A 26,754-nucleotide genomic window follows, 5' to 3' on the forward strand; every position below is an offset into this window, starting at 1 on the left:
TGTGAAAGCTGTTTTAAATGTACCTTCACAGTATGAATTACACAGTATGTTATAATAGTATTTACACACTGAAATTTATACATATAATTTTTCATCTTCCTCTCTCTCCTCCCTCCCCATTCTTAATCTCTCATTGCAAACAGAAGTCAAGTAGCAAACAGCAACGCAGCAACTGAGCTTATTACAACCTGTTTTTATAAGGATATACTGACAGAGAGTTATTTAAGGAGGAATTCTATATTGTTATCAGGAACTAAAAGGATAAGGCTAACAACTTGGAGAGTGCAACTACTCTTTCTTAAATCAATCTACAGTTCACAGATAGGACGAGGTCAATGACCTAGGAACAACAATCAACTCAAGATTTAATTTTCATTATGTTATTCATGAACACCCGGGGCACTATACTATAATGCGCAAATGGATACTGACATGGATCCTGCCAAGTTTGCTCTACAGATCATGCTTCCACATTATCTGTCTAGTGGGCACTATATCTTTAGCTTGCAATGACATGACTCCAGAGCAAATGGCTACAAATGTGAACTGTTCCAGCCCCGAGCGACATACAAGAAGTTATGATTACATGGAAGGAGGGGATATAAGAGTGAGAAGACTCTTCTGTCGAACACAGTGGTATCTGAGGATTGATAAACGAGGCAAAGTCAAAGGGACCCAAGAGATGAAGAATAATTACAGTAAGTAATGTTTTTTATTTACAGCACAGCTTATGAACCTTAACAATCTGTGAAAGGATCAATTTTCAAGTGACAAGTTTTCTCAGTCTCTTTTGAAAAAAAAATATAATTTTCTATTGGCTCTAAATCGGGATAGTTAAACTATGTTCCTAAAACCATCTCCTGGGGTAGGGGAAATCTACTAATACTATAGTTGGAGCTGATCACTCAAGCCAATTTGAAAATATATTCTCCATGTCCTAAGCTCAAAATGCTCATATGTTAAGCAAAATGTAAATGCTATTATTCATACTGAAATGTGATTTATTGTCTTCTAGCAAAAGTCATTAGGAACTCTAATAGAGTACTCAGTAAATGCTCACCAAAAATGACTTACCATTAGTTTGAGGAACAGATAATTTTTTAAAATAATTTGATTTCCCTTGAAAAAATATTTCCGTGGTGTGAAATACTGAAAATATGCCTTCAGTGACTTGTGCAATTGTGTATAGTTTTAAAACAGAAGGGAATCTGTGGTATCCTCATCTGTTCATATCATAAAGAGCTTGTATTTGATTGCTTAATTATTTACCTAGGCACAAAAATAGGTTCCTTCTAACATTTTCTTTATCTAAATATTCTGTGCCATAAAAGTTCCATGTTACCTTAAGAGAAATGTGAATGTGAAGGAGGAAATAAAAGTGAGTTGGAAGAGATGTTAATTCCATGATTTAAATGTAAATAATTACATTTTCCTCAAGAATCAGTTATTCTTTTCATGTTGATATGTCAGGGTTGGATTTATCATTTAGCAGTTATGATTAATAACCAATTTCAAAAGTATTAAGTTTTATGGGGTAAAATATCAATATATACCTGAACATACCTGAACATTAAGAATTTAAAATCTCTGAGTGAAAGGAAATTTTGTTTGTATTACTAGTACTTGAACAATGTTATTATCATATCATTTTATAATATTATGTATGTTAAAGTCAATTGGAAAAGAATGCATGGGGTGATGGTGTAAACAGTTGCCTAGCACAGTGCTAGGATTATAGTGAATATTTAAAACTTTTGCTGCTTGTTTAATAAATGGCTTTTAGGCTTCCAAACTAATGAACCAATATGGGAATATGGGGAATTACGTTTCCAATATGAAAATGAGAGAATCCACTTTTTAAACTATAATTGATATAGAATGTTAAGGCCATTTAAATGGATTGCTAACAGTATGGTTTTATTATTACCTCTATTAATAATGTTAATGCGCTAGTTCTAGAATATTGTTCTGATTATACTGAAGTTTAGGTAAGGAAATAACTACTTGGAGGAAAGTTTTGTGGATAGCTACTTCTCTGTGAGCAACAGAATTTGGCTCACATCAATAAATAAATTTATTTAAAAGTTATTGAGATTTATAATGGATAACAGAACCTGGTGGAGAAAACAGAGCCCAGGTGGAAATTATGACAGATAGGTCCAATGCCTGCCTATGAATGACTCTGGAACAATTTCTTACTTTTTCCAATTCTCATTTTTTTTATCTGTAAGATGTGGGATATGTACAGATGATCTCCAATACACCTTCTAGTTCTTACAGTCTATTTTATTCTAAACCTCAGAATACATAACATAAATGTGAACAATCTAAGTACTCATATAATTACCATAAACATTGAATGAGATGAAAGTGAATGTTATCTCAATGATAAGTTGAGCTGTCAGAACTAATTTCAAATTGTAACAATAAGGTTACTGAACCTAAACACTATAGAATTCTTCCATATGCTAATTCCTTTTGAATGCTTTTACCAAGTAATGAAAAAGTGAAAAATTAGATGTAAAATCCAGTGAAAGTGAATAATATTCATAATTATTTGGGATCAATTGGAATATCTACGATTGGAATGCATTCAGATATATACGTTTTATTTTATATTAAAATTTCTTGAAACCATGAAACTCAGGTATTTTAAAACATACACAAAATGCTGAAGTTTTTTATAGTTTGAAACACAATTTAGCGCTGACCTTGAGTAACCACAAAGCCAATTTGGCAGATAATTTCTATTCTAACTCTAATTTTACAGTAAAAAAAAGAAAGGAAGAAAAAGGGAGGAAGGAAAGAAGGAAGGAGAGAAGGAAGAAAGAAGGAAGGAAGGAAGGAAAGAAAGTCATTTTATATCATTATAAATTAGAATGTCACAATACCAATGTACTAAAAGACATGATATATGTAAATAATCTTCACTTCTATAAGCTTTTCCATAGACTGTATATCTAGTCTATATACTTTCTTGATATGATAAATTTTCCTGGAAAGGGAAACTTACATCGGGATCATTTCAGTAACTCCAAAATTGTTGTCAAGTTGTGCTGCTATCCTATTGAAGAAGAAGCCTGCCAGGCTTCTCCATAAAGAGGGGCTATAGGAAATCCTAAGGCACTCCATTGAAAAATATATGGAGAATAACATAGAACAGAATTCTGATAGTCATTTCCTATTATTCAATTTTAAAATTGAATGCCTCATACATAAAACATGCAAATTGTCACATGTAAAGTTGAAGCTACTGTATCCAGGTACAAAGAAATCCAGGTACAAAGAGAGTGCTCAACAGAATTTTAAAAAGTCAAAGAAAACAAAAAAATTGAAATTATAAAACTTGTAGATTGTTTACATTCCTCAATCCTTAATTGAATTAATGAACAAATGAACAAAAGATGTTTCCTTCCTATTTACATTAAGATGAGAAAGTAAAAGGTAATTGGATTGTCTACTACATTGAAACTCAACAGAGTTCAGAAACTGGTAAAGATGAAAATTAAACTTTGAATTTCGTTTTCAATGTTCTGATGCCTTAAGTTCATTCACTGGTTGTTAAACATCCTTCTTTGGAGGCCTTTTAAGATGGTATAGATTTAAATGTCTTAGATGATAAAAATTTGCATGAAAAGTTAGATGCCAGCTGCATGAAACAGTTTTTCTCTGGGTTACCAAACGAAAGTCCCCAGTCCGTTCTAATGGCTTTGCTTTGAATGAAAGGGAAAGTGACCTGAAGATGTTAATGGATCTTGAAGGACTGCTTACTTCACCAGCAGAAGCACTGCTCCCTCATAGGAATGTGGCTTATAAAATATTGCTAAGGCAATGGATTGAAGTAGGTAGGTGAGGTGAAAAACCTGGGTGTATAATTCTCCTTCCAGAAGGTGTTGGGCTGGGGCAGGCAAATGGAGGGCCTGGAGGAAGAGAACAGGAGTGATAAGGAGGTGGATATGATGGCTCATGTCTCACATCTTTAGGGAATTAAAAAATTACTTGAGCTACCTTGGGTTGTAAGGGTCTCACTTCAGTGTTAATCATAGTGTTGTCTTGTGAAGTATTTTAAATCTAGATAAGAATGAGTAAATGTCAGAAAAAATGCACCAAGTAACCCAACAGAAACAAGACTTGTATTAGTAGCCATATAAGCAAGACCTGACTATGTAAAAGTAGGAATTCATAAGAGGCCAAGAGATGCTGAACTGCATTTCTGACTCTGGAGGGGAGAGAAGCTATCACTGGAGAACGGGTCCTGAGATCGCACGCTATTCTTACCCTGGAGGCAAGGAAGCCTCTCCTCTCAACTTGTTCTCTGGTGGCACCACATTTAGCCTTTTAGTAGGTTTCTAAGCGATGAAACTAGAACTTAACCTGAACTAATAAAAAGAATAATAAAAGCATAAAATGCGCCTTCAGAATGAAATAAATATCCACATTCTCTGCAGAGGAGAACATTAATAATATCACAAAAGGACTGGCAATGGATGGTCAATACTTCCACTGCTGTTGTCAGAGTTTCCCCTGGGGGAACTAAGGCCAGAGGGTGAATTTAGATAATTGGACCAGGCAACTCATCAGCAGACAGAGGCAATCACTCCACACCTGACACAAATAACACTGCTGTTTAAGCTGGAAGTTGAGGTGGTGACTGAGAGACAGCAGCAGTGCACTGGGCAACCAACAACTGCCCTGAGAGACAGATGTGGACTCTGAAAACTCAGTCCCTCAGGATGATTTTCTTGCTTTCGGCATCCAATTACTAAAAAGTTTTTTGGTTCCCATTCCTTTTGAGAGGAAATCCTTAATTGCCATAAGCCATTGACTCAAGAAAAAGTATGCCTCACTTGTTATTATTGAGCATTGTTAAGTTCCATAGCAAGAAAAGGGTTAGCCATTCTGAAAACTGGCCAATGATTTGGCAATATTGTCTTTTGGATTGTTAGACTGTGACTGGATATGGCCTAACAATTGGCAAAAAGCAAATAAACACACTGCTGTTGGATCTGATTTGACCACAAAATCTTCAGTGACTCAATTGTCAACAATTCTTTGGATAAGCTCCTGCTCAACAAGAATCTCTCCTAGTAGCTAACAAATACACATATCACCCCTAAATACAAAGACAGTAAACTTGCTTATTCTCCAAAGAGTTCTTAGCAGGTTATCTAAAAGAACAATAATTCACACTGTCAAAATACAAAATAAGAAAATCACGACAACCACATCTCTAAAAAGAAATAGACAAAGAGGAACATATCTATGGAACTGAACCAAAATCGTAGAATTACTGACAAAATGGAATCCTGTAGAACTGGTGACCTTACTCTCTTCTTTAAGTTGTCAAGGCTGTAAATTATGGAAGATTTGGAAATACTAGCAATTTGGAAATAGCTAGATTTGGAAATATTAGCTATTCTTTGAAAACTTTAACGTTAAGAATAATTTTTCATTTTATGGTCTTCCTCTTTTTTTAGGCTAACACCAGTGCCTGGCACTTATTAAGTGCTAATAACAACTTATTGCCACAGGTGCATCTCTTATTTATTTTGTAAATTGTCATCTGAACTGGCCATCACTTTCATTTCTATATTAATCCAGAGCATCTGATCATGTATTTAACCTTGTGACTTAGTTGTATTACAACTCTTCAGCCTATAGTTTTAGAGCTTTCAGAGACCCAAGTGAATTGAAGAGTATGCAAGAAGCCAGCTTTTAGATATATGGAAGGGGTTCCTTTTCTAGACTTTTCTATTTCTCAGCCTTGGCTAAATATTGTAATCAGCTGAGAAACTTTAAAAAATACTGATACCAGGTTCCACCCACAAAGATTCTCATTAAATGTATTTGGGGTGCAGCCTGGGCATCAGGAATTTTAAAAGCTCCCCAGATAATTCTGGCATGGCTGGCTCCAAAACTGAGCCTAAGGGGATCACATTAGATTACTGGGGAAACCAGAGCTCAGTTAAATCAGAATCTTGTGAAGGCAGGAAGGACCCAGGCATCAGTGTTTGTTTAAAGCTCTCCAGTGAGTCTAATGGGCAGCTAAGGCTGAAAACCACTAGTTAATGAGACAAGGCTTCTAATTCAGCAGGATTCCCTCGGGTGTCCTGGGAATGTTTTGGAACCTTTAGAGGGCTCCTGAGTTAACCTCTACCCTGGGAGATTTTGAAATGGGCTTATCAGGAATCAATCTCTGAATTTTGCATCAAGGAAATTCTTCTGGGTCCATTCGACCTTTCTGACAAATCTTAGTGGCTCCAACATTTGGTGAACTGGCTTGGAAATGCACGTGATGACAGCCTGAAGCTACTATTTAAGGAGGCATCTTCTGTGAATGAGTTCATTGCTGGGGAAAAATAGGTCTGGTGCCACAGTTTCAAAATGACAGGCAGGTCTGACTCCCTTCTGACACTTTCAAGTGGTGCTGCAGTAGGGAACCTGGAGAACAGGCATCAATGCCAGCTTACAAGGCACTTAAATGAGCCACTTATGATTATGAACCCAGATGTCCCCAAATTAGAGTTTCCCCTCCTATGACCACCTCACGAAAGCAGTGATTTAAAGAGACAAACTCCAGTCTAGAAAATCCAACAGGGAAGAAACCATAAGCCTAGAGGGTCTATCCAGATTAGTGAAAGGCTACGAACCTAGCAGTTTGTTCTCTTTGTAAGTTGGGGATTAAGGCAAAGCTTTCTTTCTTTTCTAAAGATTCCAGCTTTCTTCGTCTGTATCAAAGAATTTATGGTAGCAGAGTAACTTCTTTTTCATCACTACTGGAATACAATATTTGTCTATGTTTTAATTTCACATATGGCACATAGAAGAAGAGGCAGGAATTGTGTATATCTAAGGAATACTGAGAAAAATTAATATTAAATGAAAAGATCTTCCATATGAATTCCTCCTTTTCCTAAACCATATCCAATCTTTCTTTAAAAAATTTATTGAGGTATGATTGACATATAAAAAGCTGTACTTATTTAACGTATACAACTTGATAAATTCAGAGATAATACATCACTATATTCTATGCCATAAACGTACCCATCACTTCCAAAAGTTTCCTCCTGCCCTTTTTTATTAATTATTATTATTATTATTTGTGATAAAAGTACTTAACATAAGATCTATCGTCTTAGCAAATATTTAAGTATAAGTTACAATATTGTAAACTATAGACACTACACTGTACAGTATATCTCTTGGATTTATTCACCTTGCAAAACTGAAACTTAGTACCCTTTGACTAATATCTCCTTGTTTCCCCCACCCTCCAGCCCCTAGCAACCATTATTCTACTCTGCTTCTATAAGAGAAAACTAATTTTTATTTTATTTTAACAACTTTAAAACTAATATTTTAGATTCTTCCTGTAAGTTGTATCATGTAGTATTTGCCTTTCTGTATCCAGCCTATTTCACTTAACATAATGTCCTCCTGGTTCATATCCAATCTTTCTGCAAGCAAAATAGGTTGGAAAATAAAATTGTCTGCCTTTCACATGGTTCTGAAAACCACATTAAAGAATCACTGAACATTTGACTGTTTCTTGATCAAGATTCACATCTGTATTTGAGATGATATCTGCACCTGACTTAGGTAGAGAAGCCATACCAAATTTACTAACAAGGAAAACGTCATTAAAGTTATTCAGCTAGTTGGGTTTGTGTAGAAATATATAAAGACAAAAGGGATTAGGGTGGGGAAGGAGAGAGGAGAATTATCCAATATCCATGTCCAGGTAGAACATGTCTTTTAGGCAGACAACATCCTTCTCAGAGAAAAAAAGTTTGATGTATATTGGGGAGAATTGTCTCTAGAGATTCTTCAGTTGCTCCAGTCAACTTTCCTGCAGAAGAATGTAATCACTTCTACTGGTGTGGCCACAAGTACTTGATAGGGCCATTGGCTAGTGTCCTAAGAATAAAAAGGAAGAAAATATCTTTTGTCTGTGAACAGGAGAGAAAAAGGTGAGAGAGGAAAGGAAAAAAGGACTTTATATAAAAATTAATGAATTTTGTATTTTAAGTTTAGGGAGGACTTAAATACAAAAGATTCTCATAAAATATAGCTCTACTAAATTTTTTAAAAAATTGAAGTATAGCTGACGTACAATATTCCACTTACTTTTTGATGCCCTTACGGAATAAAGGAAATTGAATGCAATGAATTGATAATATAGTAGAGGAAGGATTTTTGAGATGGAAACAAACAAAAATAAAAACAAAATAGTGTACAGAGGGGTTGAAATGATAATAGATTATTGCATATGTTACTCATATAGGAGGTTTGAAAATTTGTGCTTTTAGCTATAATAATCTTTGCTTATTTATCCAGACTATTCTGAAACTGAGTTTATTTTTCTGATTAATACGAGAAAGGAGAAATGAGGCATATTTCAACATCCTTAAATAGCATATTTATCATGTTCCATTAAACGCTACTGTAATATTTTCCATTTCATTTGCCTATTTGAACTTCACATGTAATTGTAGATAATGCTGAGAAAATGATTTGAGATCAAATTCAGAATCACCTCAGCCTGCCTCAGATTTTTCTTACAGCAGCAATTACAAACTTTGTTTCTTAGAACACTAGTGTCCTTTGAGATATTAATGGTGTTTCCTGCAGCACAGTTTCTGTGGCTCATTGGAAAATATTAGGTTAAATAAAGCTGAACAAGTTTTTTTCACAGCAGAAAATTCTCCAAGCCTATACTACACTAGTATGAATTGCAAAACTCTAGGAGAAGACTATATATGGTTTCCCAAACTTATCTGACAGCAGAGTATACCCTCCACCCCCACTACCCTCCCTACTCTCATCCCTGATTTGGGTAAAACATTTAAATTTCTAAATGGAAACTAGGGAGCTACTGCCTAGGGAATCTATCTTTGGTGTAGTGAAGAACGAAAACCAAGCTTCCACTCCGTTGTTAGGTTCAAATAAAAAGGCTATAAAAATGGACTTGAACCAGTGTTTTAAGAGTGACCTTGAACCAAAAATGTGTGCCAAAGTCAGGAGCCTGCATATAATTTTGGACTCTTAGGGTAGTATTTGGGGTATAAATGCTGTACTGAAATCCAGAGATTTGCAGTGAGATTTAAGCCTAGTTTGAAGCTCCTTCTGACTTCTGAGAAGCTTTAAAGAACCCTTCTCCTAATCTGAAATGATGCCCAACAGCTATCATTTGAGCAATCTAGAAACTGACAAAAACATTTCCCATGCAGTAATCTAAAAATGTTTTAGCATTCCAACATGATTGAAGAATTCTTATCTTATATACCTAAAATCAATAAACTTTGTTTTACTTTTCAAAAAAGCCGTTTGAGTAAAAGTTGAAGTTATTTCAATTATATCAATAAAGAACAAGTTTCATTTACTGGCCAAAAACTATTTAGAAATTTGAAATTTAACCTAAACAGAAGGGAGGACTGCAAATTTAATAAATTAATTTCATACCCTTTGAAAAAGTCACTTATTTGAGATTTTAAATAGAACTGCTTTTCTAGTCATATACAACACATTTGCTTGTCTTATGGTTTTTTTCTGTTTGCATTTGGCAATGCCACTAGAATGTCAGTTCTGGAAAGATAAGTATCATGTCTTACTCTCCCTTTTGTCTCCCAATGGCAGATAGCTCAATGCAAAGGGTGGAAGAAGGGAAGACAAACTGACAATCACTCATATTTCTCTGTTAAGTTTTTATACATTTAAAATTAACTATAGGTAAGAAATAGATTAGTAAATTATCATGAAAATTTAATGTGGACAAGAATGAAAAATCTTGCTAAAATAAAACAGAAGTACACTTCACTTTTTTTTTTCTCTATTATTAAGAAAATGTTGGTCTCCAGAACCCCTTTGACTTAATGTTTTTCTAGGTAATTTTAAGGGAGGAGTGGCAAAGTTTTATTGTAGAGGTCAATAATCTAAGCAGGCACAGGTACCACTGGTGACACTGAAAGGGTGATTGGCAGGGCATGGTGAAGACCAATCCTGGAAAAGCAGTAGCCTTCCTCAGCACTCATTCTTATTTTCATCTGACTGTCAGCTAATCCCTACATGTGAAAAACTATATGCAGAAAAAAATTCATTGTTTATATTGGCTTAAGGAGTATCTGCACTAAAAGGATACACAGAGGGGAAAAGTCTTTAAAAATTAAATGAGCTATACTAGTGAAAACAAGCAGTGGGCTGATAATATTTAGGTAGAGATCTGCCTACTTTCTAGCAGCACTTATAAAACTGATCTTGGGCAAGGTCGAAGAGAGGAGAGGACGTGTGTATAGGAAGAGACAGCTGGGGAGAAGTACAAAGCTGGTGAATGTACTCTCAATTTGTTTTAGTGCCAGTAGCCTGATCCTCAGACAGTCTTTCGGTGATTTATGATGTCTCTAACTGTACTTCTGACCACAGGCCTGGTTAGTGGGGTTCATATTGAGGCAGCTCTCATGGGAGCTCACCATAGGCAGTGAAAAGTTTCCTCCCTTGCTTGCTTGAATGATGAAGACATCACACAAAACAAGACTGGTGATTTCTTTTTTCATTCTTTGTTAATTCGACAGTCATTGATGCCTTCTCTATGCCAGATCGAGGCTACCGTAATTAAAAGTCCATAGTCCATGCACTTAGAGAATTAACAGATTAGTTGGGGGTGGAGGGTGAACTACAAGTCAGAGGGGGAAAGTTTAGAGCACATTCGGGTGTTGCCTAACTCAACTTGAGGAGGTGGGCATGGAGGTCTTTTCTGGGAGAAAATGACCTGAAGGATGAGCACGATGAAAGAGAGAAGACGAATATATTACTTTCAGGGGAAATATTTTTTCTACATGCTTGGTAGTAAGAAAGTATTGCAAGGCTGGGAAACGGAAAGCGATTTAATACGTTTCCAGTTATCAATGTTAAGCTCACTAAGGTAAACCTTCTTTTTTCTATTAAAAAATATGAGAACATTTGCCCTTTATCAATTTTCCGACTTTGTCTAATTGCTCTGCTTACTAAAAATGTCTATTTCCTTTAAAGGAAAAGTTCTTTTAAAGGCATAATTTAAGTTCTGCTAATTGGAATAATATTGTTTCTCTGGATAACTGAATATTTTTCTCTTTTTAATGTAATTTGAATCTTTGATCATAATTGTAATCTGCTTAAGTGAGCTGTTCAGTAATGATCACGGTACCTTATGATTATGGAGGATTTTCTTCCCCACAGCAGTTCCTAAATAGTGAGAGAAACAATGGTTTTGAAGCTTCTTCTTAGCCTTTAAAGACAAAATTATGGAAGTTATCTGCCACATTCTTTAAGATAAGACAACTTTTATTACTATTAGAGTTGCAGCACCTGCTTCAGCTATTTAACCAGGACACCCGGTAGTCAAGCAGCTGTGCACATTTACTCCCTCTAAATCCTGAAGTAGGCAATGAGGTGAGGTGTTTTCCCACTTAGATAAGTCTACTGATGTGTCCCTGTTTCTGAGAAATTGTGTTCAACTCCCTTCCTGTACAAATAATACATTATAAGATAATGTTGTCTGTTTAATAGACATAGAGAGGTGCTCTCAACTCTGCGAAGATTCTGCCCTAATTTGGTCTTCTAATTTTCTCTTAATTGGCTTGAAGCTGATCAGATATTGAATAAAAATTCATCCCAAAGAAGATGAGCATAAATAAATCTACATCATGGTTGTTAAGTTTGTACTTGGACCTAAAATTTGTCATGTTTTAAGGTACTATTTAATATTTTATCGGGTGTTCACATTAATATTACTATTAAAATTACTGCACTGTGTAGAAATAAATTTTGTTTGTTACTGTTGTCATAAATCTTCTAATTTAGTCTACACAAAATTGCACAATGTACAACTGGGAACATGTTTATTGAGTGACTAAATATAAGTAGATTACTAAAATGATGTTAATTCTTTAAAAATACACATGCCAGTACTGAAATTGGTGCAGAACACTTCATTCCATTCTAATTCATCCTCAAAATACCTCTTTGTTGTAAGATTGCAATCACACTATTAGTCCACTTTACAAGAAGAAAGAAAAAACCCTCAGGAATTGGCCAGCTTGATAAGTTTGCTAGTATACAAGTTCTAGTTTTAAAATTATACATAGGCTACCATGATGAGATATCACCTCACAGCTCTCAGAATGGCTATCATCAAAAGGACCAAAAATAACAAATGCTGGAAAGGATGTAGAGAAAGGGAGCCCTGTACACTATTGGTGGGAATGTAAATTGGTGCAGCCACTGTGGAGGGTCCTCAAAAAATCTAAAAATAGAACTATCATATAAGCCAGCAATTCCACTCCTGGGTATATATCCAAAGAAAATGAAAACATTAATTCAAAAAGACACTGCACCCCAATGTTCATAGCAGCATTATTTACAATAGCCAAGATACAAAAGCAATCTAAGTGTCTGTCAACACATGAATGAATGAATGAATGAATGAAGATGGAATACTACTCAGCCATGAAAAAGCACAAAATTTTGCCATTTCCAACAATATGGATGGACCTGGAGGGTATTATTCTTAGTTAAATAAGTCAGACAGAGAAAGATAAATACTGTAGGTTATCAATTATATGTGGAATCCAAAAATAAAACAAATGTGAATATAACAAAAAAGGAACAGACTCACAGATATAGAGAACAAACTAGTGGTTACCAGTAGGAAGAGAGAAGGAGGAGAGCCAAGACATGGATAGGAGATTTAGAGGTACAAACTACTATGTGTAAAATAAATAAGCTACAAAGATACATTGTACAGCACAGGGAATATAGCCAATATTGTATAATAACTCTAAATGGAGTATAATCTATAAAAATTTTGAATCACTATGTTGTATACCTGAAGCTAATACAATATTGTAAATCAACTATACCTCAATAAAAAATACAGAGGCTGGCTTTGTCTCCTATTTAGGTGTTGTTCCTTTTAATTAAGTAAGACTGGTGTTTAAAATAAGCTGATGATTGAAATGATCATATCAAAAACCTCTGTGTGCAATAATTGATTGTTTTCTGGAAATATTTGGGTATTCACTTAACTTACAAAGAGTAGATATTGAATAATAGGCCTGATAAATTCACTGTGTGACTAATATCATTATATATTAAAGATCAAGAAGTTCATATTCAGAATATTACTTTAAAACGTCCAGTTTCCTTATAGTCAACACAAGATACTAAGAGACTTTGAAGGGGAAGAAGTGAGGTATTTTAAATTTACACTTTTCCCCCATAATGATAACACAGGTCAATAATATTATTTTAGGATCATAATAATTACTATAAGAGGTAAACTTACTGAGTAGTTACTGTGTGCCTGGCAGAGTTATGCTCATTTTGCAGATGAGGCAACACAGAGGTAGGTAGCTTGCTCTAGGTTCCATAGCTAGTAACTGCCAGAGTTGGGATATGAACTCAAGTAGGTTTAACTTTAAAGCATAATTTTTGTTATTAACATATGTATCACTATACTGTCTCTGGTGTGACTAAAATATCACACATTAATTTGCATCATGCAGTTGGATAATTTGCATCTGAAGAACTATAAACAGCTGCAATTTTCTTCTCTGTAATATGCCCTAATGAGCACTTGGCATTTTCTTATTATTAAATAAAAACTCTGCTCCAACTTTTCTTGTACAAAACATCTCCATTTGTCTTCCCCTTGAGTTGGCATGGAAACCTTCAGTTTATTTTGCTTACAAATTGCTAAAGACGTTGCAAAATTTGATTTGGTTGTATTTTAAACACATTTTTGACATTTGTTAAAACTATGTATACTTCTGTTCATTAGTAAGTGCCTTCATAATTACAGAATACATACATATATACTGTTTAATTTCAGAGAGTAAATCAGTCAATTTTAGGAGTACAGCCACATAGTTCCCCTCTCTAAAGGCCACTAAATCCAAAAGGAACAAACACAAAAACAAATGAAAGAAGTCACAGAGAGTTTTTCTAACAAGCACTTCTGAAAGATAGGTTGAAAAAGAAATAGTATATTGGCAAATTGGTTCTTTCTTTTGTCTACAATTACTATGTTCTCAATTTATTTCTAATCCTTTTAGGACTTTTCCCAATTAAAAGAGGCAAGAGAAAGGGAATAAAAATAAGTTAGTGCAAAGACAGTATGTAGATTTTAATTTTCATAGTGCTCTTTTAGTCTAAACATTAATACTTGTTATTTAACACCTAGGAGTACACTGAATTGATTATAAAGTCTGAAGCAGGATAGGGATGTGGAAATAATATCATATTAGGGTTTTAATCTTTTTTCTTCCAGTAATTAATTGACCTTGGGCAAGTACTTAACTATTGTGGGTCTCAGTGACCACCTAAAGGGGTGGGATAGGGAGGGTGGGAGGGAGACGAAAGAGGGAGGAGATATGGGGATATATGTAGATGTATAGCTGATTCACTATGTTATAAAGCAGAAACTAACACACCATTGTGAAGCAATTATACTCCAAAAAGATGTTAGAAAAAAAAAAAAGAAGCCTATGTTCAGTTAAAAAAAAAAAAAAGGGGGGGGGGAGGTTAGAGCAGATTGCTTCAATAGATTTCAATTGTAAAATGTTACCAATAGTACTAAGCAACTGAGGGAGGTAGGGAGAGAGAGAGAAGGTGTATTAGCTATAAATGCTGCATAATAAATTACCCCAAATTTAGCAGCTGAAAATAATATTTATTATCTCATAATGTCAGAGGGTCAGGAATCTGGGAGCAGCTAGGCTGAGTGGTTCTAGCTAAGGGTCTCTCATAAGGTTGCAGTCAGCTGTCACCCGGGCTGCAGGCTTCCAGGACTTGACTGGAGCCGAAGGACCTGCTTCCAAGAGCTCTTACAAGGTAACTGGCAGGCTGTCAGTCAGAGACTTCCTTTGCACCACGTGAGTCTTTCGATAGGCTTCCTCAGTGTCTTCATGACACGGTCACTGGCCTCCCCCAGACTGAGTGGTGAGAGGGAGGGGCAGAGGGAGAGAAGGAAAAAATGAGCACACCTCCAAGATGGAAACCGAGGTGTGACACACCATTACTTCTGCATTATTTCATTGGTCACAAAGAAAGGCCCTCGTGAAATGTGGAAGCGAACCACACAAGGGTGTGAATATTAAGCGGTGGGCATAATTAGAGGCCAAACTAAGGCTGGCTACCACTTATGGTTTCTGCATCTGCAGACCTTTTAGTCAAGTTGGGAATCAACAGAAGGAGCAGAGCAACACGTTTGTGAAATGAGCCTGAGGAACAGATAACTCCCCTTATAGAAGCTGCTAATTTGGCTGAATGTCTCCTTAGGAGGCATGTGTGACTCTCTTCCCTTACTGCAGACTGAGAGGAAACCTTATAGCATTTGTTAGTACCCCACCTTGTCGCGCTGAGAAAGAAATTGGATTATTTGCTTACTTGAAAGCACACACAGTGGTCGTATGAGACAAAGACAGCTCCATTCTGGAGTTATAGGGCTGGAAGGAACCCTTGAGATCATCTAGTCCAAAGATCTTGACATGGAATTTGACATGGAAATTGGTAAGGAAAAATTATACACAAAATATTGAGGAGTGGATTCAAAGCTTTCATCAGATTCTCAAAGGTACCCGTTTCCAAAAAAAGTTTAAGAAGCACCAATATAGTCCATCATGCTCATCTTTTATTGATGAGGGATCTGAGACACAAAGAAGTAAGAGAACTTTTCAAAATCATGTCATGAATTAGTGGCAGTGGTTGTTTGGACTAGAATTGGAGTCTTCTGGTTTTTAGTTCAGTATTATTTTAGTTACATCACTGTGTATGCAATATTCATTGTTACTCTGGTTTGTAAAAGCAAAGGCTTAGCTGATTTCCAGTTACACACCTCTATTACTAGGATCATTTTCCCTTTTGTCCCCCTACCAACTGTTAAAACATTGGTATGTTTCATATAAGTAAGAGTCATCAGAGGGGAAGAATATTGCTCCAAAGTATTTATAATGTGAAAACCCAGTGTTTATGGATAGGAAAAAGAGATAAGCAAATAGATTATAGTTGGTCATATATAATATAAATCCAAAGACTGACCCCAAATATTAATTCATTCATTTAATAGATATTTTTAAGCATGCAATATATGCCAGGAACTGTGCTAGTTGTTGGGGATGCAATATAATAGAATTCAAGATAGAAACAATTTCTGCCCTCACACCGTTTCTAGCAGTCCTCCCTATCTGCCTCTGTCATATTCAATCTCTTTTCCTTGACAAACCTGTTGAGTTGTTTGGGCAGCACATAACTGGTGGATGGCAAGAACTGAGTAGAGATACAGGTGCCGTTTAGAAGCCAAAACAGGGTATCATTTTAAAAAGAAGAACAGAAAATGGTGGGAGTTTTGAATTGTCTAGTATAAAGAGCAACGACTTGGAACTGAGTTGTTTTCTGTGGAATGCTTCAGTAACTATCTTAGTGGATTGCCTTTACACACAGCTTTATAAAGGTAGGCAACTATAACGGACATTGAATATGGTGATTTGTAAGTACTCTATGCAAAGCACTAATCTAACAGCGAGGTGGGAGGTGAGGCATAAGGAAAGGGGAGGTGGTGAGAAGGGATTTGGAGAAGAGTTGATATAATAGATGTAAAGAAGTATAACATTTTAAACTCCTGATCTTAAAGCCTAGGAGAATACAATAATATAGTATAGATTTCCCCATACATATTATAATTTTACATAGATTTATGTATTATAATTTTACATAAATTTCCAAAATTTTCACTTGCTGGATAAAGATATTATTTTCAGTTTAAATTTTCTTTTACATTAAAGCTATGGTATATTTCTAAATACTGATTTTTCTTTTAAACATCTTTATTGGAGTATAATTGCTTTTCAATGGTGTGTTAGTTTCTGCTTTATAACAAAGTGAATCAGTTATACATATGTTCCCATATCTCTTCCCTGTTGTGTCTCCCTCCCTCCCACCCTCCCTATCCCACCCCTCTAGGTGGTCACAAAGCACGGAGCTGATCTCCCTGTGCTATGCGGCTGCTTCCCACTATAAATACTGATGTTTTATTAATTTATCTTATTTATTATTTTTAAAATAATGATGAAGTAATTAGTATATTATTATTGGGAGTAGGCTGGCAACAATTTCACTGGAGAAGACTTCTGATTAAAATGGGAACACTTTTAAAGTCAAGAGCCACTATTCATGGACTATTTTAACTAAATGTCACGTGAAGTTAAAAGGCAATTTGATCTAGGTCATTAGGATTTAAATTGAGAATGCAATTCAATTCCATATTTATAGAGTACGTTTAATGTACAAGGTGACATTGTATAATGAAGGCTATGTATATGTATAATAAAGGCTATGAAGAGAATAACTTTTGTCTTTACTGTGCTTTCAAAGGAAATAATTTGGTAAGTTCTGAAAGTTACTAACACGTTTCACATGAAGAAGGGAGAGACTTCTCGGTGAGCCAAAAGAGGTGAAAGGGACAGAGTAGAAGAATTAGGAAAAGAAAATTATCCTGGATAAAGTGCATTTGAACAGAAGGGGGACTGGTTGAAGGATTCTGACAGAGTGAAGAGCTTTCCAAGTCACGAACAAAGTATGCACAAGGGTATGGGTACAGTAGGGGAATTTTGAAGAATGGTGAGTCCTGTCCTGGCTAACTGGAGAGTATGGTGCATGGAAAGTAGCAACACAGAGCTACTTTGGGCAAAATGCTTCAAAACATATTTTAACTTCATAGTATGAAAAGAGAAGATAGGAGAGCAGAAAAAGAGGGTGACGGTCAGTGAGGGGGGAGATAGAATTAAAGGACGGATGTGAGGAAGTAAATAGAGAAAGACAAGCAGGGGAAGAAGTAGGGAGAAAGAGGGAAAAGGAATACACAGATACATCAAGAAAGGAAAGACAAAAGGCAGAGGGACGCTCTGGAAGTCCTGAAGTCCACAGAGATTTTGACAGATGTAACCAGCGTACTCACCAGAGGTAGAGGGCATGGGGGCTTGTCTTCTTGGATAAATAGACTGTGATTCGACTAATATTACCCTAATTACTCAATGAAATCATGCTAAAGGTCAGATATGCAAGCCTGCGGTTTCCTACTCTGACGTAAGGCTTTCACAAATTCATCCCTGTATTCAATTTATGGAGACAAGTCACCTGGTCCATGGTAAATAATTGTAAATAATCTTGCATTGTATTGTTATTTCTTTTGACAAGTTTAAGAACCTGAGAATATTAACTAGGAAATTCTTTTTGTACGTTGCTGGCAAAACACTTGGAGCTTTGCTTAGGGGGTAAATATATTTTGAGCTTCTATAAGGTTAAGAAGTAAGCCAAAGTTGCAAAGCTAGTCAGTGGGAGAGCAGGATTGGAACCTAGATTGCTAGGTATCCAGAGACGCATTAAAAAGTTCAAAGAGAAAAATATAACAACTAGCAAAGAAATCATATGTTAACACAAGAGCTTCTCAATCTTGTAAACAAATTTTGTTTCAGGGGTGTCACATACAAAAATGTTCTTGAAATATAATCTTATTCACTGTGGTAATTAGTACTTGTAAGTATGAGAGAAATTTCTTTGAGATATTCTAAGATTAAAATCTAAGGAATCAAGCACAACTTCTCAAGAAATATATCCTCCTCTATTTGTGAATCTGAACTCGATTTTTGGCATTTGTCTGAAGGAAGAACTATTTACTTTAAAAAATTTAATTGTAGTAAAAATATCACATTCCACTTACAGATATAAAAATATACAGTTATAAACTTCTTATAGTTTTTAAGATAAGAAACAAAAGGAAATGTGCTAAGTGTGCAAATGAAAGAAATTAATGCCTATTGTTAATTTAAGAAACTCCAGGGCTTCCCTGGTGGCACAGTGGTTAAGAATCTGCCTGCCAGTGCAGGGGACATGGGTTCGAGCCCTGGTCCGGGAAGATCCCACAGGCCACGGAGCAACTAAGCCCGTGTGCCACAACTACTGAGGCTGCGCTCTAGAGCCTGCAAGCCACAACTACTGAGCCCCCGTGCCACAACTACTGAAGCCCGCACGCCTAGAGCTTGTGCTCCGCAACAAGAGAAGCCACCGCAATGAGAAGCCTGCACACCACAACGAAGAGCAGAGTAGCCCCCGCTCACCGCAACCAGAGAGAGCCCACGCACGGCAATGAAGACCCAACACAGACAAAAATAAAATAAATAAAAAAAAAAAAAAAAAAAAGAAACTCCACCCTTACCCTTCAAGTCGCAGTCTAATTCAAAATAAAATACTGCCCAGTAGGAAACCCTGCCCACTTTTAGAGTAAAAGATGAAACACCATCTATTTTCCTGGAGTGCATTCAAACAAAATGTATGATATCATACATAGAAGATCATTTCTCTTCAGACAGCCAAGATTCTACATTTTGTTGACTATGTTAACATTATCACAAAAAACGTCTTTCTCATATTATAAATTTGAAGGCCCTTATTACAGGAATAAGAAAGTTGTTATAAAATTAAAAGAAAAGCAATAGTGAGGTGGCTCATCCTGTCTCAGACAATTTCACAGTTTTCTGAGGAGACTGAGTGGTCCTCATTATGTCATCTTCAAGGTTAGATCAGCATCTCAGAATCCCCTATTATCTTTAATGACCTAGTACAGGTTAGCAGCCTCTGCATTTACTGAAATCTTCTTGAATATTTTCATTTTGTACTTGTGGAAACAAGTTCATATTTATTACTTGCTGCATAAACCAATACTGAGGTAGAAATCTCTGAAATTTTGGCCAGTTCTTTCAAATATACCAGCCATTTTATTTCAGTGATTTATTTACACTTAAGTATTATAGCTAGATTTGTATGTTTCTTTGAAATTAATTTTTTAAAAACAGGATTTAGATACATGATTCACATTAGCATTTTGTGTGTGAGCAATATAAAAGTTGATGGGAAATACATACATTTTTATTTGTAATTAAGTACATCTTGGTAGCAAATGCACTCATGTTCACTATGCTTAAAATAAATGTTCATCATCAATGATATATTTACTTGGGGTGGATTTTCTGGTAATAGTGATAATTTCATGCAACTTGATAGATTTCCAAACAATTAGTAACTGTTGAGGAAGCTGATTTGGGTAAAACTGAAGTCTGTCCATGGAAAACTGTTAATGCATAAGAATATTTTTATGTGGAATGACTTTGTCTTCATTACTCTTGACTCCAAACTAGTTTAGCTAAATTATCACCAACATGATGGAGAAAACAGAATCAAAGATTCACAGAGGAGGAATATATTGACTAAACAGCTGGTTTGCCTTTTGCTTTCCATGCAGATTAACATCCTAGGCAGAGGTAGAACTCTCAAGCTCTTGTCTTTCAGTGATTTAGCTTTGGCTTCTGCAATCAGAAGAGTCTTCCCCACTTATAGGCTGCTCTAGTGATTTGAGTGTTTTTGGTTATTTTAAGGCAGAAGAGTAGACAAAGAACTATAACCATTATCTAACAAACCATTATCTAATCTGAAGTTCAAAGGGCAGAAATTCGAAGCAACACATTATGCTCCTGTTTACAGCTATGGTGTTGGAGGGCCAGATGAATGGAGATGATCTCAGGAACTTTCACAAATTACTAAGCCTTTTCTTTTCAACCTTCTCCTTGGCATCTCACTACTGATATTTCCCCAACTCTTCTCTTTCTCCCCATATCTCCTGTCTCCTCTTCCTTTCTACTCCCTTTTCCTCCCTGCTTTCCTCTCCTTCCTCTTTCTTTTCTCTCTCCTTTCTTCCTAACTTTTAGCTTCTTTTCTCCATTTCTTTGCTTTAACTAGACACAACATAGAACTGAAGTACATATTAAATATTCGTTAAGATGAATGAGTAAATTCCCTATACTTGAATTTAAAAAGCAATTTAAAAAGAATAATTTACATTTATCACATTAAAAAACCTACTTATAATTACAACTTTATCAAAATGGACAGGAAAATGACTGAAAATAAATATATTAGATTATAAGAGTGATATGTTCAGGTGATTCTCTTTACTTTTTTTTAGTGATTTCCAAATATTCTTTGACGAGCATATATTAATTTTTTGATGAACATAAACATATATGCATATATTTATACTTTTACATTTAATTATAATAAACTATGTTGCTTTTTACACATGTGGCTCTCATTTTCCTCTTTCAGTCACACTCTGATAGGATGAGAAAGGCTCCCCCAACCTCCGGTAGTCTAAGAAATCCAAGACCTATAACTATCAAACCTTTTCTTGAAGCTCTCTAAGAATGGAGCCTCTCATAATCAATTCCAGTATTATATTACCCAAACAGCTGGAACACTTTCTCATATTTAGGGAAATTACCTCTGCTTTAAGTTAAGCCCTTCATCATGTTCTTTTTCTCTGTGTATAAGTAATAGATTGACATGACTAATAAAACACTTTCATACACTTAGAGAAATAATACATATCTTCTCTGTCTATAATCATTCCTTGATGATTTCATCTAGTCTCATGGTGAATGGCCACTAAATTTATGTCTCTAGCCTAGACCTCTCTCCTGAACTCCAGACCATAAATTCATCTCTACTGAGTGGCTATTAGGCTTCTCAAGCTTACATGTCCAAAACAGAACTCAGGATCCCCCCTTCCTCCATGCCTCTTGAAAATGGTAATGACAATGCCAGTCTTCCTGTTAATTGGGTCCCAAACTCTGCAATCATCCCTGACTTACCTCTTTCTTTCACATTCTACATTCAATCTGTTAATAAATCCTACTGTCTCCATCTCCAAAACATATCCATACCTGACCACTTCTTGCCACCTCCACTGCTGTAGTCCAAGCTACTATCATCTGTTGCCTAGATGATTGCAATAGCCTTCTATCTGGTCTCCCTGCTTCCACCTTTGCACTCCTAACTCTACTCATAATACAGAATCAGAGTGGTTCTTTCAAAATATAAATCAGGTCATGTCACTTTCTGCTCAAAGCTCTCCAATGTTTTCCCAATTTACTCAGAGTAAAATCTAAGATCTTTACAAAGACCTACAAAGCCCAGAAGAGCTGCACCTCTCACCACCAGCTCTCAGCGTTATCTCCCTTGCTTATGTTACTTCATTCACACTGGTCTCCTGCTGCTCCTAGGACAAAGTCAAGTAAGTTCCTGAATCATATCCTTTGTATGTTTCTCTACCTGAAATATTTCCTTCCCCAGATGTTTGGGTGGTTCACTCCCTTACTTCTTCTTAGTCTTTACTGAAATGTCATCTTTTCACTGAGATCTTCCCTGTCTCCTCTCCCCAAACACATACTTCCTATCCTCTCCTTTTATTTTTCCCCTTAGCGTTTATCACTAACATACTATATATTATTTTTTTTTGTCTTGTGTGTAAACTGTTTCTCTGATTAGAGTGAGAAGGAGTTTTGTTCACTGCTATGTTATATACCCAGTACCTAGAGTTGTTCCTGAAACATAGTAGGTGCTCGATAAATATATCCTGAGGGGATGAATGGATGAATTCCATAAATATTTATTGACTACTTGTCAGGCACTGGACCAAGCACTGGGGATAGAAAGGAGAACAAAGAAAATGTTACTCTTCTTTGACTGTGGAGGAAAATAACTAAGTAAATAAAAATGCAGAAATTTGTCATGGGAAAACTGAACGCAAGATGGAGGGAATTATGAATAGATGAACTTAAAAATGACTCAATGTTGAGTTTTATTTTAAACACTGTGTTTTGTGTGTGTGCCTGAATTCAGGGACGTTAGATGACTTAGAAGATCAACTGGTCTTTCAGATTTTTATCTTAGCACATTCAAATTACTCTGATCTGTAACTAATATCAGAATCATTCTGGCTTGTAAGAGTTCTTAAATAACCAACTTTTAATTATTCTGGAAACATTAAAATCTTTGCAAAAATGTCTATTTTCCCTTTAGAAAAATCTCTAGAATAAAAAGATAGTAATAAAAATAGGATTTCAAATATTAAAATGGAGTATGGGGGATTTAAAATCTGAAACTTTATAAAACATCCTAAGTTGCATTCTCATCTAGACTGTCAGAGTTACAACAGTCAAAGAAACGGCAGTACTTTTTCTACAACTGCATATTCTTGGCACAGAATGACTTACAAGCATTTAATAAATATTCATTGAATCATTGAGTAGGTGGATGACTAAATTAATAACAGTAATAATAACAGTAATTATTATCTAATAACAGTAATAATAATATGAGGTAATATTTATAGATCCTTTATTATGTGCCAAGAATTCTGCTCAGTGCTTCACAGGTACAGTTACCAATTTAACCCTCAAAACAACTACCACAAACACAAAGTGGTTAACAAATGTATCCAAGGTCAGAGAGGCGGTAGTTGGCAAGGCCAGGATTCAAATACAAGCTGTCTGATCCCAGAGATGACACACTAAACCAGTGCTGCTGTGGTGCTGCTAACAAGCGGGGGTTTGATGGGAGAAGTAATTGTGCCTTTCTTAGAAGTTATATTATCCGACTAAAATTAGAGCTTTGAGGGGAAAGCATGGTTTTCCTTTCTAAGGAAACAATAAGAATTCAAACCATTGAAGAGTCTGAGTTAGCCGCAGAGGGAAATATGATAGTTAAGTTCCGTCTTGCTTAAGGTCATTGGTGGCAGAGCCAGGATCAGAATCCATCCATTGCTCTGGCATTCCAAGGCAGTGCCTATTCCACTGTAACCATGTACAGAATAACACGTTCTGAAAAAGTGATACGGGAAAAAGCCTTTTGGAAATAAAAAAGACACGCTTTGGAAAGTAGCTTAGAAAATAAAAAACAGCTATAACTTTTCAAAATATTATTGCTAATTTTTCACAAGTTTGATGTTGCTCTTTGAATTAAATCATTTCATCCGTGACCAATATATAATTTCCCTATAATTTTACCATAGCAAAATAATAGGCTTAGTTGTGGTTAAATAAATAAAACGTATGGCCTATGCGTTGTGCAGACATTTTGTTCCTGAGGTATACTGCCATACCAATATGAGGTCACAGACGTTGTATGAATTAATTTTAGGTTTAGGAATGTGTGTATGTATTTGGGGGGAGGGACAGCTGGTAAATATTCAAAAGCTACTTCAAGAAACAAGGGACAGGGGGGTGTAAGGATTAGGCTAGACCTGAATCCTTTCTTATCCTTCTTCTATGAGTAGATCTCTGTTTCATAGAGTAATTTTGAGGTTAGAAGGTACTTTCATTTCTGGCTTATAGGAGCAAAGATCACTGTCCACTGTTTGGACAGGGTGATAGCTGGCCACAAACTAGTTATAGATCCTCACTTGGTTCTGGACCTCCTTTTTAGATAGGTCCATTCCTTTTCTCTTGTAGAAGCCAGGAGCACCATATCACATCTTCAATACATGACTACTGAAGAGTAATAATGCCTGACATTTTTGGAACTCTTCTGTGTGTAAGGCACAAAGCTAAGCAAGTCACATGTGACAGCTAATTTAATCTTCAAAATAATTGAACGAAACAGGAATTATTATTTTTCCTTTAGGAATGAGTAAATAAAGGAACAGAAGGATTGAGTAACTTTGAATAGAACTAATGTCTGAATAAACAACCTGAGGGAGGCTTCAAATATGCATAGAGTTAATGAGTTCAGTTTGCAAGTTTTTAGGACTTCTATTTTTGTGCTTTAGAAGGCTTTACGCTTACTTTCTGGTTATACTCTCTATAATTGAAGTGGTTTGGTAAATGACTTCAAAATAAGTGAGGAATTTCTAGAACTAATATTTTATACAACAAAGAGGAAATGACGTCCCTAATATCATTTAAATAATTACTTAGCTAGTGTAATGAACAAACTTGACAGCTGAACTAGGAATCGGTAGGCCAGAGTTTTGGTTCCTGATCTACCTGTGACTTGTATTAGGAACACTGCAAATTGTTTAATTTTTCTCAGCCTCTATTCTTTATAAGATTAAACCAGGTGATCGCTAGATCTCATTCAGCTCTAAAAATCCCATAACAATTTTAAGTGGTATTTGTCTATTTAAAATGCTGGGCTGGCTAAGAGATAGATCTGTGAATAGAGACTTGAATAATGCTTCCAGTCTGCAGAGAATTGTCTACTCTTTGCAGCACTGTGTCAGACTGTATTACCAAGTGCAACCTTTTCTTGCTACTCTAAGTAATTTCCATCTACACATGCTCATAGTGAGCTTCTAATACTTATTGCTACTTATTTCTATATGGAATAGAACTACCATGAAATAGATCTATCCATAATCTAAAATAAGACCATGAATTAGTAAATGTTTTTTACTCCTTTACCTCTAAATCATTCTCTATAAGACAGTGATATTAGTATATAAAGAGAGTTGTATTTCTATTTAAGCGTATCTTTTCTAGGCTAAACAATGTAAATTCCCTCAACCATTACCTTTAAATGCAATTTCCTAACCTCTTACCATCCATTAGTCCTCTAGGGACATCATCTAAAATGAGGTACCCAGAACACAATGCTCCAAACTGAGCAGGGTGAGGCCAAGAACAGCAGGACAAACTGCTTCCTCAGCAACACTAAACTTCTATTAAGGCAGCCAAAGTTTGCAATTAATATATTTTGGAGCAGATGTACTATACTGTTGGCTCATCTTAAGCTTGTGTACTAAAAGTTCCATGTCTCTTTCAAATGACTTGTTGCCAAGTCAGGTCTGCTCTGCTTCTGTACTTGTGCAATTGCTGTTTTGAACCTGTATTTATAGCACCTTGACACTATCTTTCTTAAACTGTAGCTTGTTGGCTTCATCTCAACATTCTAGTCAATTATTAAAAAAAAAAAAAAAGTTACATGTGAAGAGGGCAGATACTCCTTGGGATTACTTAACTTTAGAGATATTGTCATCCTGGGCATTTTGAGTATTATAATTCTTGAGTTGGGAAACAGGCTTTTAGAAACACATGGAAGAAACACATCACAGACTTATGAAAAGAGGACAATGTCATGCTCAATCACAAACTAGACTGTGACATTGTACATTCATGCAAATATAGTTGCATGGACCCATAGGGAGAGGAACAGCAATGCACGTGCCAAAGTTGTATAAGTCCATATGAGAAACAAATGAAAAACATAAAGTTGTAGGATTTATGTGCCTTCTTAGAGGGCAATTCACTAGGAAGAAACCCGTAATGGAATTAGAATACCAGAAAGTGAATTTAGTGTATACATCAAGACTCAGAGCTGACAGGAGACATTAACTGAGTAATTGATGTAGTGTATGTTCATTGCTCTCCTTATCACCTTTCAGCAGTTTTCTCTTATTACAGGCTCTCTCTTTCCTCCAAATCTTGGAACTTTCATTGTGCTCCTGACTACCCAGAGCTCCTTGCTCTGGGCCTTTGTCTCTAGTTATGTTGTTACAGATTTCTTTCCCTTGCTCTGATCCTTCAAGACTTTCCTGAATGCCATGTTTTCAAGGGCCCTCCCCTCAGCCAACCATGCCATTAGAAATCAATCTTATAAATTGATGTTATAATGGCTAATAGCTCAATGTGTAAACTTCCTCAGGAATATTTGCCCTTAGTTTAGTTGTGGCCCCTGGGGATATGATGTTTAATGTAGAGCAATTAGTTTCCAATGGTACAATTTCAGGGAGGTAGCAAGCAAGAGTACGGATAAAATATGTGTTTTGGAGAAAAACTTTCCTTATGCCTCTTGATTCCCACACCATAGGTTTTCAATTACTTTCTTGATCTT

General features: G+C 35.8%; 2 protein-coding genes across 8 annotated transcripts in view; one reads left to right on the top strand and one right to left on the bottom strand.

Moving 5' to 3' along the window:
• FAM227B (family with sequence similarity 227 member B) overlaps positions 1-26,754 on the bottom strand; it is a 308,625-nt gene that overhangs the window by 145,026 nt on the left and 136,845 nt on the right. The gene's annotated exons all lie outside the window — the stretch shown is intronic.
• Positions 1-26,754, top strand: part of FGF7 (fibroblast growth factor 7) — a 62,250-nt gene that overhangs the window by 1,178 nt on the left and 34,318 nt on the right. The window contains exon 2 of the mRNA XM_082387982.1: positions 144-698. Coding sequence (XP_082244108.1) covers positions 413-698 — 286 coding nt within the window. The 5' untranslated portion in view covers positions 144-412. The remainder of the gene's footprint in view (positions 1-143; positions 699-26,754) is intronic.

The sequence above is a fragment of the Balaenoptera borealis genome (assembly GCF_965194805.1).
Source record: "Balaenoptera borealis genome assembly, chromosome: 3".
NCBI classification, from domain to species: Eukaryota; Metazoa; Chordata; class Mammalia; order Artiodactyla; family Balaenopteridae; genus Balaenoptera; species Balaenoptera borealis.